This window comes from Solea solea, chromosome 2 (assembly GCF_958295425.1).
Source record: "Solea solea chromosome 2, fSolSol10.1, whole genome shotgun sequence".
In the NCBI taxonomy this organism is placed as follows: Eukaryota; Metazoa; Chordata; class Actinopteri; order Pleuronectiformes; family Soleidae; genus Solea; species Solea solea.
In genome coordinates, this window is record NC_081135.1 from 22,599,630 (window position 1) to 22,611,856 (window position 12,227).

Sequence of the window (12,227 nt, forward strand, 5' to 3'; positions counted from 1 at the left end):
GGCGTTAGTAACATGGGAGTATTTTCCAGCTGCTCCACAGAAAAGTGAATATAATTATAAACACCAGGTTTCAAACTGTACACAGTTATTGCTGTTTTATGTGCACGTGTGTAGTTGAACTTTAAAGTTGTGAATTGTGAACAAAAGTAAATAAGGAGGAAGTTGTGAACATTTTTTTCTCATCACTTCATTTTAGGCTAAATTTTCCTTACATTTTCTTCCAGAAAATTGCTTTAAATTCCCCATGTAGTCAATGAAAAAAATCACATTGTAAAGGCCAAAACGTAAAGGCTATATCAGTGTAATTAAATCACAAATGGCAGGACATAAAAGTCAAAAATTTATTCAGTCTTTTAACAGATAGCAGACAGCTCTTTATTTCTAAAATCAATTTTTGAAGAAACGTTTCTTTATGTGCACACATTGCATTTACTCAGTAGGAGGGGGGATTTGAAGTGTCTTGGCTTGAAGTGAAAGGAAAACCAGTAATGAAAACAGTTGTGTTGATATCTATTCAGAATTTCACATTAAAAACGAGACGCATTTCCTGTCTTAAAATCGGCAGCCTTAGAAAAAACAGTCGACGACAAAAGGCCCGGCAAATACACATGCAGTGATGTCACCAAACCAGCCCCCCGACTTGTGGACTATGCGAGACTAGTGGATCAATACGAAAGGAGGGAGACTAGTCAAGTCGTTAGCACATACAAGGACAAAGACCCAACAAATCAGCCAAAGGACAGTGTCACTCCTGTGATCCCTTCCAACTTCAAGAATTCCCTCCAACGTTAGCAAAACTTCAAGTATTTCTGCCTTCACACCTTCAATTTCATCACCACTTCTTAGGTTTACAACATAAGCAATAAGTGCACTCAAAATTCATCTATACATAGAAAAATAATAATAATAATAATAATAAACAGAGCAATTACAATAGGATCCTCACACCGGGTGTAATTGAACCCCAATAAGTAGCAGGTAATAGTTATAACAATCACTTTACATTTCATTTTATACACAATTGTGATGTTGCATCACTTTATATCGTGGCAACACATTCCCCACCCCCTGAGAGCAATGTTCAAGTTTAACCTTGTGTAGCTATGGAAACGAAAACGGGAACAGCAACCTTGGTTTGGTTATTTAAATATCGTTAGCAAATCAGTGATAACGGCGATGATTAGAATCAGAGTAATGATGCCTTTATTCCCGCAGAGAGTTGTGCTTGTGTGTGACAGATGAATTATGTACAAGCTGCTGATCGATCATGTGCCTCTGGTTTCACATCACTTTGTTGGCGTCGGACATCGACAGCCTTCATCCTGGAAAAAAATTAACATTTGTGTTAAGAAACAGACATGGCACCTTACAGAAAATCAATGCTGATATTGAACACACATGATCCCATTGCAGTGGTGTATTGACAGCACCTTCTGAAAGACGTTAACAGAGTGACAGTCAAATACATACTCCTCTCATCCTGTGACAACTTTACATGACACCACAAAGGATGACAGATGGGCAAACTAAACATATTAGCTTTTCATTTCTCAGCTCAGGTTTGTAAAGGGGTTACCTACCCAAGTTTCGGTGGACAAGCAGGCCCTCCAGCTGCCTCAGGAACCAGCAACAATGCAGCTCCGGCATTTGTACAACTTGGGGTCATGGGTGCGGATGTGATTTCGTACATTCCTTAGTCGAAAGAACGTCTTACTGCAGAGCTGCAAAGAGCAGAAAATCAATGTCTCTTAAAAACTCATCTTTTCGCTTTGGCATTCGACTCGGTGTGAGTTTGTGCTGTGTATGTTTTTGCCTCTCACCTGTCTGTGTGTCATGCTCTGTTTGTGTTTTTTTAAATATTTGCTTTATTACTGTTCAGCACTTTGGTCAACAATGTTGTTTTTAAATGTGCTTTATAAATAATTTGGATTGGATTAGAATGAGTTAATCAAAAAGATTTGTTCAGTACGTCCTGACAGAATAACTAGAATAAGGCAAAAGGGGTTATGATGGAGCTCATAACTAGGGGTGGAACGGTTCATTCAAAAAATCCGTCCCGTTCGGTACGCTTGTCACGGTTCGGGACGTGTGTATTATTCGGTTTATGACGCGCAATGTAGCGCAAGTCTTGTGCCAGTAACCCAGTGAAGACTTTTTTCACATTTGGTCTCACATCTGTTCCCCACAGCATTTAAACAGGTACTCAGTGTGAAGTCGGACAGGTCAAAAGCCACCAGTAAAGCAATGGGGGCGTTTATAGCGAAAGATATGCAGCCTTAAGCCGTGGTGGAGGATGCAGGATTTCAGCATATGATTAAAGTACTTGAGCCGCGGTACAATATTCCATCCCCCCTTCACTTGACTCAACACAGTGGTTCCTGAACTTTATGAAGAGACACAACGATGAATTGTCAACTGATTGTCCGACACAGCTTACGTGGCTCTTACTCCAGATGGATGGACCTCCAGGGCCACTGAAAGTTTTTTAAAAGTCTAAGTTTTCTATATCTGATACATGGTATTGTTAGTGTAAAAAAAAAAAAATAAGAACCAAACCGAAAACCGTGACCCAAAACCGTGAAATGAACCGAACCGTTCCACCCCTAGTGATAACCAGTCAGCAGTGCTGTTGCTCAATACACCAGACTCCTGTTTTCAGTGTTGAGATTTTAGACACTTCCTTGCTAAATGTATGCATGTTTTTAACTGATCTACAGTTCTGCATTGTTCACTTTAGCCTCTTTTCCACCTATGGTCCCAGCTCGCCTTGATTCACTTTGTCCGACACAAGGCCCTCTTCCTGTGGCATGAGCCTTCAGTGGCCAGGAAGTCTGGCGACGTCACGCATAGTATCACCTCAGGTCACTTGGAACCTCACCAGAGCAGGTACTAAAAAAAGTACCAGGCTCCAAGTACTATCGCTAGTGGAAATGCAAAATAACCACTGTGTTCATTGTTCAAAATGGAACAGAACTATAACAATAAAGCTTTTTGTTGTTATCTTTGTCTGTACTACATTAAATCAACCTACAGGTGATTGGCTGGTATCATGTTTGATGGTAATAAGACATTTGCAGGCTTTTTGTGCTCTATGTCACAGTTGTCTCTGGGGTTGATAGATTACAAAAGCCAGTGCTTACCGGACAGGGCCAGTGCTTGCCCTCAATGTGCCTGAGGCGATGCATGATCAGAGCATCACAGTCCTTGTAGGAGGCTGAGCACTGCAGACACGTATGGGCTGCCTTTGGGACTTTAGGGGCTTGACTGCGAGGCCCTCGAAGCTGTTTTAGCCGTGCCCGTCGTACGGCATCCAGCTTGACACAGTTCCTGCTGTTAAGAGCGAGGACTTTACCCTTTTGCTGGAGAGAAAGCAAGGAGAGAAGATATCAACATTAATACAAGAAGATTACCTACTTTAGTTTTTTTCATTGCCCACTCATGGATGATTACCGGGCGACTAACATGTACAACAAGCATTACGAAACCGCATTGAGGGGCCGTTGCGTTGCTTTGCTCGCATTGCGTAGAGAAGAAGTTGAGAAATGTTCAACTTCCCAAACATCAGTGCGAGCGTCAGCCAATCAAAACATGTTTTGCAAACATACCAACACATTCTCAAGCCAATCAAACCCCATTTCGGCGTTTAGTTTAAACACTACAAGACTCAAACAGAGCTCTGGGACAAAGGTGCTAATATTTTTTAGCCACCCAACAATGGCAGATACACAGACATCAATATTACTTCAGCAATGTTAGCTACTCCATGTAGTCTGCCTCGACAGTAGTAGTCTGCTAACCTCCAACAGCCACCCAGCCTCACAGTGACACATAAGAACAAGTCAGTGATTAGAGTCACATCTAGAAAAGAGATCATCATACATTATCTACCTTTGACATAGTCCGTGTGACCCGTGTCCCAGCAGATTTGGTCGGATGAAGCGTGTTGTTTCGGGGGTTTCCCCTAGGTTTCTGAACTCTAATCTGGCTCACTCTCCTCTCGTGCCTCTCCCTCTTCACCACAGGCAGGGGGGGTGGCCCTCTGGCCCTCAGCGTCCTGTATGGAGGCTCTTCAGCTCTTAATTTTTCCTCCATTTGTGACACAGAGCGAGTTAAGCAGATATCCACACTCTCTTCCTCCTTCTTCAGTCCCGGCATGGGCCCCCCTGCAGACCGACAAAAGCTGAACAAAAAGCCAGAGTCCAGTAATTTGATGGGGGGCTTGCTCTGGCGTTTGCCCAGGTCTGGTGAGGGAGGATCAGGGAATGGTCCAGCAACTGGCACTGGGTCTGCTGGCTCCTCTTTAATGACTTTGTACAGTGGATGGTTGTAAATGGAAGATGGAGTTCCATACTCCGATAACTGGAGGCCACCTGGTTCATTATCCTTCACTCTCAGTCTTGTGTCCATGACTCCTCTCTGCAGCTGACTCCCTGCTTTCTTCCCCTCCTCCCTGGTCTTACATTTGGTTTTCTCGACCCGTTTTGTGGAGCCTCGTTTAAGCTTTGCCTTTGTTGCAGGTCGGCTGCTGTTGTAACGCAGTGTTTTTACTGCCTCCACATTGACCTTATTTCTGGCCGGCATCCTCTGTGAAGGTGGGGATCTGTGAGATGTGTTGCCACAATGACCATTTAATGAAAGAGTGAGACCTGAGATAGAGTATTCAGCTGGTTCTGATTTTATCCTGACTGTGTTTTTCATGCGAGGTTTGTTGGTGTTATGTCGCAGAGGCTGCTTAGCAGAAAGGAGGCCATGGTCTCCCTTCCTCACTGACTGTCTGAGTTCTCTACCCCCAAAGGAAGGCCTGGACGCAGGTTGGAACATGTCTGGTAACACACCTTTACTTCTCATGCTCCTGTCGGTTGGAGGGACACGTCTCAGGACAGTCTTCGGCCTCTTTGCCGCGATCTTCTCTGTGATGACTGGGACTACAGGCTTGGTTTTCACTGTCTTGTTGAGGAGTTTAGTATTGACAGGGTTACAGAGGGGAAGAGACATCGTCATACTCCCGTAAGGTAGCACTGGGGAGATGACGCGTGGTTTCCGCCTCTTAGTCAGTGAATAGTTGTTGGCCTTCAGCTTCCGCAGACGTTTCTTTTGTCTCCAGCCAATAAGATCTTCAGGTCTGGGAAGGAGAGCAGTCCTCTGTAAGCCCAGAACATTCATCAACTTGTACTTCTCCTGTGCTCTTGCAAAATCCTCCTCATCTTCTCCGATCTCCACTACTTCCTGCTTCACCCTTATAGGACTGCATGCCCCAGTGGGCTTTGATCTGGAGGAGCATGAGTGCAGAGTGACAGAGTGAGATTTTTTGTTTCGTCGCGGGCTCTCAGGCATGGGCAGAAACCTCCGAACCTCCTTTGCAGCACCCGGAGAGGAACGGAGAAGACGTGCGTTTGATGGAGGTATGGGTGAGTAATTCTGTGACTGAAGGTTGGCTGTGGTGTGTCGAGGTATAGCAGCTTTCTTTAAAGACGGAGACTTGAAGTCCATGAGCTTCATCCTGTGTGAGGGACTCACAGGGAGGCCGTTGTGACTTTGGGGTTTTCTGCGCAAGTTGTGCCTGGGACTATGTTCTAAAGACTCATCTGATGCATCCAGCATCAGACTAAAGCCACCCCTAATATTGTCCTCTAGTTCTAAAACTCGTTTCCTTTTGCTTTCCCTCTGCTGGTGACGACGCTCATGGAATGCACCAGCACAGGCCAAGTTAAAGCCTTTTCGGGGATGAAGTTGCTGTTCCTGCTCCTTCATGAGGGCTGAGCAGGCTTCAACTGCAGGCCACATGCCCAGGTGGCGGGCCATGGCAATGACCTCAGGTAAGTCCTCCCGGCGAACACACAGAGTGGAGGAGTAAGAGAAATCCAGCAATGACAGAAGGCTGTCCTCACTGAAACCTGGAAGAGAAGGGAGCCTTTGATTAGATATCCAGAACCAGAGAGTGGTAGCAAAATGGAGGCCAAGATAAACTATAATAGCTTTAATCAAAGACTCTTCTCACATCAAAGACAAGAGTAAATAGTGTCTGCTCAGTTTACTCTGCACAACTCAAACTCAAAATGGGGAGGTAACCTTCACAGGCACAGGTGATGATGTAATTGAGAGTCATATAAAGTTTCTTTTTTGCAATGATGTTATGTAACTCAGTTAGAGCACATCTATTGCTTGAATTGACATGGAACATTAAACAATCAGTATATTATCTACAGTGTGAGAGTCATTTTTGTTGGTGTTTTGTCTTGTGGGCCTGCACCATGGGGAGAGGGTAATAAAGGTAATAAACTTGGATGTTTAAGAACACAATTGTTGCTGATGGATGAAAGAAGCAAACAGTTTTTGACAATGGGTAATTTGGTTCAAGGATTGGTTTTGGTTCATTTTTTCTCATTTTTGTTATGTGCCTACCAGTGACACTTGGTCCTGTTAGCTTAACGGACGGCGGACACTATTTACATTCTGGGAATGTGGTCCTGTCCCCCTACGAGTGGGGACAAATAATGTGGAATTAGCGTTGCAGTTTCAAGCCTCGGACCAAGTGTCACTTGTGGGCACATAACAAAGAAAAGATGGAAGATATTTCACGACTCAGGAGAAACTGAGGTTGGGAAGTAGAGCTGAAACGATTAATCGATTACAAAATTAATCGACAACTATTTTGATAATCAATTAATCGGTTTGAAGCTTTTTTCCTGATCAAAACAAGATTCCCGATTGTTTAAGCTTCTTAAATGTGAAAATTGTCTTCATGTCTTTGCTCTGGATAACAAAGAAATCATTGCAAGTTAATCATTTATGTTTGTGGACAAAACAAGACATTTGAGAACATCATCATTTCCAGGTTTTGACGAACATCAACATTTTTTAAAGTTTTCTGATATTTTATGGACCAAACGATTAATCAAGAAAATAATCGACATAATCAATTATGGAAATAATCGTTAGTTTCAGCTCTATTGGGAAGCACAAATTTTTCAAAAATACTACCTCTATTCTAGTAATACAAAGCTAAATGAAAATCTGTGAAGTATTCCTTTAAGATTGATCCACTGTTGGGTAAAATACCTTGAGATTTCAGTACTGAAAAAACTAAAATCAATAAATTTATTCGACCTAGGTTTCTATTCAAAATCAGTTCTGATAAAATTGAGCAGCTATGGGCCAGATGTATTGATTGCAGGACAGAACCTCATCCCAAAATCTGACATCACATCACTGTGTGGAAGGAATTGGTTTTAAAGCTGTTTTGAAGTAGAATATTACATCTCTAGCATTGATAACCTTCTGTGGGTTGATTTGGTTTAACTTACGTGTTCAAAAGGAACTGTTCAAGGGCCAAATGTATTATTTTGTTGCCAGTGGGACAAGGCTGATTCATCTGGAGAGAGGGTACAGGCTTGTTTGATCTCTAGATCCAGGCCCTGCTTCCTACACTAAACACAGTTCAGTGTTGTCTTCTAGTGTTAATTTAGCCTCCAGGTATCTGTTCTTACCAGTGAGATCTATGTCTGTTTTGATGCTCGAGTCCATCTCTGTAAAGATTTCCTGGAAGTGATCACTGACGGCTGCCAAGACAGCTCTGTGAGCTGAGTAAGATCGGCCGTTAGTCCGCAGGGTGATGTCACAGAACAGCCCCGCCTCCCGCTGACTTCTCAACTTGCTCAGCATGTCCTCACTGTGCGACACCACTGTCTTTGTGACACATCCTCTGCCACTCGTCTGAGAGACAAAGAGGGAGGAATAAAATGTGTGACATATGAGCACTTGCAGGAGAAACACAATAAGTGAGAACAAGAGTGAGAATGTGCAAATCTAAAATGTGATTAATTATTATTTTTTTTATATAAATTAGGCACAGACAAAAAAGGTGCAATATCTTGTCAGACAAGCCTTTGTTAATCTGATGTATACTAGCCCCATTTCCACCTCGCGTTACAGTTTGGTTCAGTTGAGTAGGTTATACAATTATTAGTGTTGATTGCAAATGGTTGTGTAGGGAAGCAAAATAACTAATCTGTGTTGTCCCACTTTTTGGCTCCCTTCTGTTGGGATACCCAGCACCTCAAAGGATGAGCCATACACACTGCAGTCCTTTGATTGGTCAACAGAGAATCATCATTTTCAGGTGACGAGAATGGAAAGTGAAAAACAAAAAACACAACATGTTCCATGCTGTTTATGTTTTTTCTTTAATAAATAATTTCTGTGTGCAGGCGGGGTACATTGTGTCTACACAATGGAAACACAAGCCAGATCAGGGTTTACTGTTCCGAAATCCAAACCATACTGCGACAAGATGAACTGTACTGAACCATTTGCTGGAAATGCAGCTTTTCTTACCTCTGTTTTCTTGGTACAGTGGCTCTGACACTCTAGACATCCCAGGACAAAATCTCTGATCTGGAAATACATCCCTGTGAGGAAAACAGTTGTTCAAAGACAAGACAATAAGGCAAAATAAATAAATAACCTTAAACTGCAACAGCAACCTTAGAATTAGATTAAGATTCTGAATAAAGACACTGGATGACATTTAGCTCACTAATCACAAAAGCTACTAATTTTGGATCATAATTAAAAGGCATTGTACATAACTCAGTAGGTTTATTGATCTTTGACTGATTTAATCATTGATGGGTGCCTGTTTCAAAAGTACCTATGCTTAACGACAAAAACAATGAATGAATAAACTCTGATTAGATAAGATAGGATCATCAATTAGAAGTAAGAAGCTGTGGTTACAAAGCAGACTGGTGTTCATACCATCCCACCAGTAGTTTTCAGCCACACATTTGTAGGTTTCCTCCAGGGAAAGGTGGCGCTGGCCAGGCCGACGCCGGTGAAAGGTGGAGATGGCCTCATGTCGCCGGTCCTCATCCAAAACCTCCCGGTAGTTGATGAAGCCCTTCTCCAGTTTCTTGCGGTAGAGTATCCCGTCTATCACCTCAAAGTTGGGCGACAGGAGTGTGGAGGGTCCAAGCGCGTGTGGATCGCCGACTGACACATTCACATTCCTGGGTCTCTCCCTGTCTCCATTCGACCAGTGTTTGGACGGACAAAACGTCTCAGACTTTGTGTAACGAGTGGTGATGTGGGTGCAATCGCCAGCCATTTTTCTAATTTAAAAAAAATACAACTTATATAAAGCCGGACACCCCTGCTTTTGTGTAGATTAAACGAACCCCCTTCTCTTCTTGTCACGGCGGCGAGCTAAACTTTACCCACCGTCCTCAGACAAAGTCCACGTGGATGTGGTGACAGCAGACACCAGACCCAAAAATGAACCCCAACAAACACTCCTCCACACCCCAAAAACAGCCTGGCTCTGTAGCCGTACAGTCAGTTAGCGTAAGGTAAACATCATAACCTCCTGCACCTGCTTTGTTTTTCAGTCTCTGTCAGATGCTGAGATCAGCAGCATGTCACTGGAGGGTCCTGCTTTGTACCCGAGTCAATCATCACTGTTCCAAGCTAACGCTTACATCCTTAAAAATGTTTATTTTCTTTACCATAGTTGTACTTTCTGTTCTGTACGCTTCTTCTGTGTGTTTTAAACGTTACGCAACATCAACATCACTTATGTCCGACTGTCCATCCAACTGGAGATAATAAATTCAGCCCGAGAGTAAACGCGCCAAGTGATGTAAAGTCACCAGTTTCACAGCGACCGCGCACACAGGCTTTTCACCGCCGACCACTCCTCACCAGCAGCCCGTATTCCATCCACTTCAGAGTCCGGGAGTGGCCTCCGCGGCTGTAAGACGGCGAGCAGCCTCACCTCCGGCGTTAACTTGAGATTTCTTTTCGACAACTCGAGTCGGAAGAAGCAACATGATGACGCAGCTATGGGCTCAGCATCGCCACTCCGACGACCTAAAAAGCGAGGTTGTCTCCGCACTCAGCCGTCAACTGTTGTAAATATCCCGCACTGGGCCCACTCAAAAGCGATTCAACATGCTCCGATTAGAATCCCGACATAGTTAACTCCGGTCCCGTCCCCGTAAAGCCTGTCCGGTGGTCGCACAGTCCGAATTATCAAACTCGTAACCTTCTGTTTGTTGCTAATCGGCTGCCTAACCGAGCCAGTTCCTCCCCGCCTTCACACAAAAGCCATTAGTTAACGCTTTAAAGGCCGTGCGCGAGACGCGCTGTGATTGGCTGAGAGAGTTGTCACTCAAGTAGTTTTCGACCCTCTGGCAGTCATGGTAGGTTGTTCACTCAGGAAGCCAGTGCACTAGTGTTTGCCTTTAGTTGAAGTTGATATGATCCACCCAGTAGCCGGTGTCCATCTTCACACTCAGGAGGATCCTGTTTAGCAAACAACCGCCACAATAAACTGGTGACGTTTCATCAGAACTAATGAGAATCTTATCAGAATTGAACATGTCTGCTCTCAATATCAACCACAATTATTATAATTAGTTATTATCAATGTTATCTAATCAGAGCAAATTAGAATCATGTTGTTTGAGAATTGAAATATGTTTGATGTCAATGTCCCAAATGTCAGTATTATTATTCAATGTAATTTAACAGAACAGAACAAATCAGATTCATGTTATTTCAACTGATAAAAAAGGACAGTTAAGCTGCTTTAATATTGATTGAATTTTTCTTTTTTTTTCTTTTTTATTACTAAGTTTGTTCTGGGCCATTTATGTTCACATCTACTCACATCTCCACATTTGTTATAAATCAAATAAAAAAAACATAAGCAAATAATTCCCAGTATCAAACACATAAAGCAAAGATAGAGTTCTATAAAATAACAAGGAAACAATACATTATATAAAAAAAGAGAAAGACATAGCAGCAATATATCCGCCTGTCGTTGTATATATATATATATATATATATATATATATGTTATAAAGCAAAAAAAACAAAAACATAGGAACATGAGAGCTCACAGAAATACAAAATTAACATAAAGGAGGAAATACTCACATACAAACATATACATACCCACACACACATACTCTTAAACATATACAGTACATACATACATACATACATACATACACAGCTGTTAATGAAGTGCCAGTGACATTGGATGATAGTAAAGTGCTAATGTTAAAGACAGGTCAATTGTAGTACATTATATAGAAAACATAAAGTGCATTGTTGCGTAATTGCTTGATTGCACACAGCCCCTTAAAATATTGCTCTCTGGTGGAACTGACAGACAGACAGACAGACGACTTTATTAATCCCTTTGGGAGGTTAGATTAAATTAAAAGCTCCAACATCCACACACAGCACTGTTAAAATTAGAGTCAGTCACACTTTACAGGAGACAGGAAAGAAAAACACCCCAGGTACCAAAAACCATACAATATAGAATAAAAAAGTAAAATAAAATATAAATATAGAATAAAAATGAACTATTTATATAATATATATATGTATACATACATACATACACACAAATATACATGCATACACATACATATATACACATGTACACTCATACAGTTACCCCATATTGCTCAAGGTTTTATTGCACATGTTTTTATGAGTTTTTGTTGTGGTTATTGCACATTTCTGTGAGTTGTGATTATGGACAATTGTTTAGTTCGTACTCTTTAGTTCGTAACCCCCCATGAGGAGTTGTACAGTTTGATGGCCCCAGGGACAAACGAGTCCCCCAGCCTGTTGGTCCTGTACTTTGGGAGGAGCAGCCTGTTGCTGTCCAGGATGCTCAGCAGTTTGTCAAGTGTTTTTCTCTCTGCCACTGTCACCAGAGGGTCCAGCCTCATTCCGACCACCGAGCCGGCGCGTCTGATTTTTCCAGTCTGTGGAGGTCTGCCTTCGTTGTGCTCCCGCCTCAGCACACCACAGCGTAGGAGAGAACACTGGTGACCACAGACTGGTAGAACATGCACAGGAGCTTCTTGCAGATGTTAAACGATCGTAGCCTCCTCAGAAAGTACAACCGGCTCTGAGCCTTCTTGTACAGTTGCTTTGTGTTGCTTGTCCAGTCCAGCTTGTTGTCCAGCCACAGCCCAAGATATTTGTAGGTCTGCACAACCTCCACCTCCTCTGCTCCTATTAGAACTGGTGTCGGACTGGGTCTGTCCCTCCTGAAGTCGATGACCAGTTCCTTGGTCTTTGAGGTGTTGAGCTGCAGGTTGTTAATGTTAATTAACTGCACATAAACCTATTGCACAAACCCCATTACACATCATTACACAAATTCATACATGGTCACATGTTTGGTTACCACAGTTTCA

At 42.6% G+C, this 12,227-nt stretch overlaps 1 protein-coding gene across 1 annotated transcript; it reads right to left on the reverse strand.

The window, feature by feature from the left end:
• Positions 1 to 460: 460 nt before the first annotated feature.
• si:dkey-229b18.3 (uncharacterized) lies at positions 461 to 10,097 on the reverse strand. Its single transcript, XM_058622528.1, has 7 exons — positions 8,758 to 10,097; positions 8,335 to 8,408; positions 7,488 to 7,713; positions 3,889 to 5,894; positions 3,141 to 3,359; positions 1,581 to 1,721; positions 461 to 1,322 (listed from the first exon to the last, which is right to left on the reverse strand). Exons 1-6 carry the CDS (start codon positions 9,104 to 9,106, stop codon positions 1,617 to 1,619), a joined length of 2,979 nt encoding a protein of 992 aa, XP_058478511.1. The 5' UTR covers positions 9,107 to 10,097; the 3' UTR covers positions 461 to 1,322; positions 1,581 to 1,616.
• Positions 10,098 to 12,227: the final 2,130 nt, after the last annotated feature.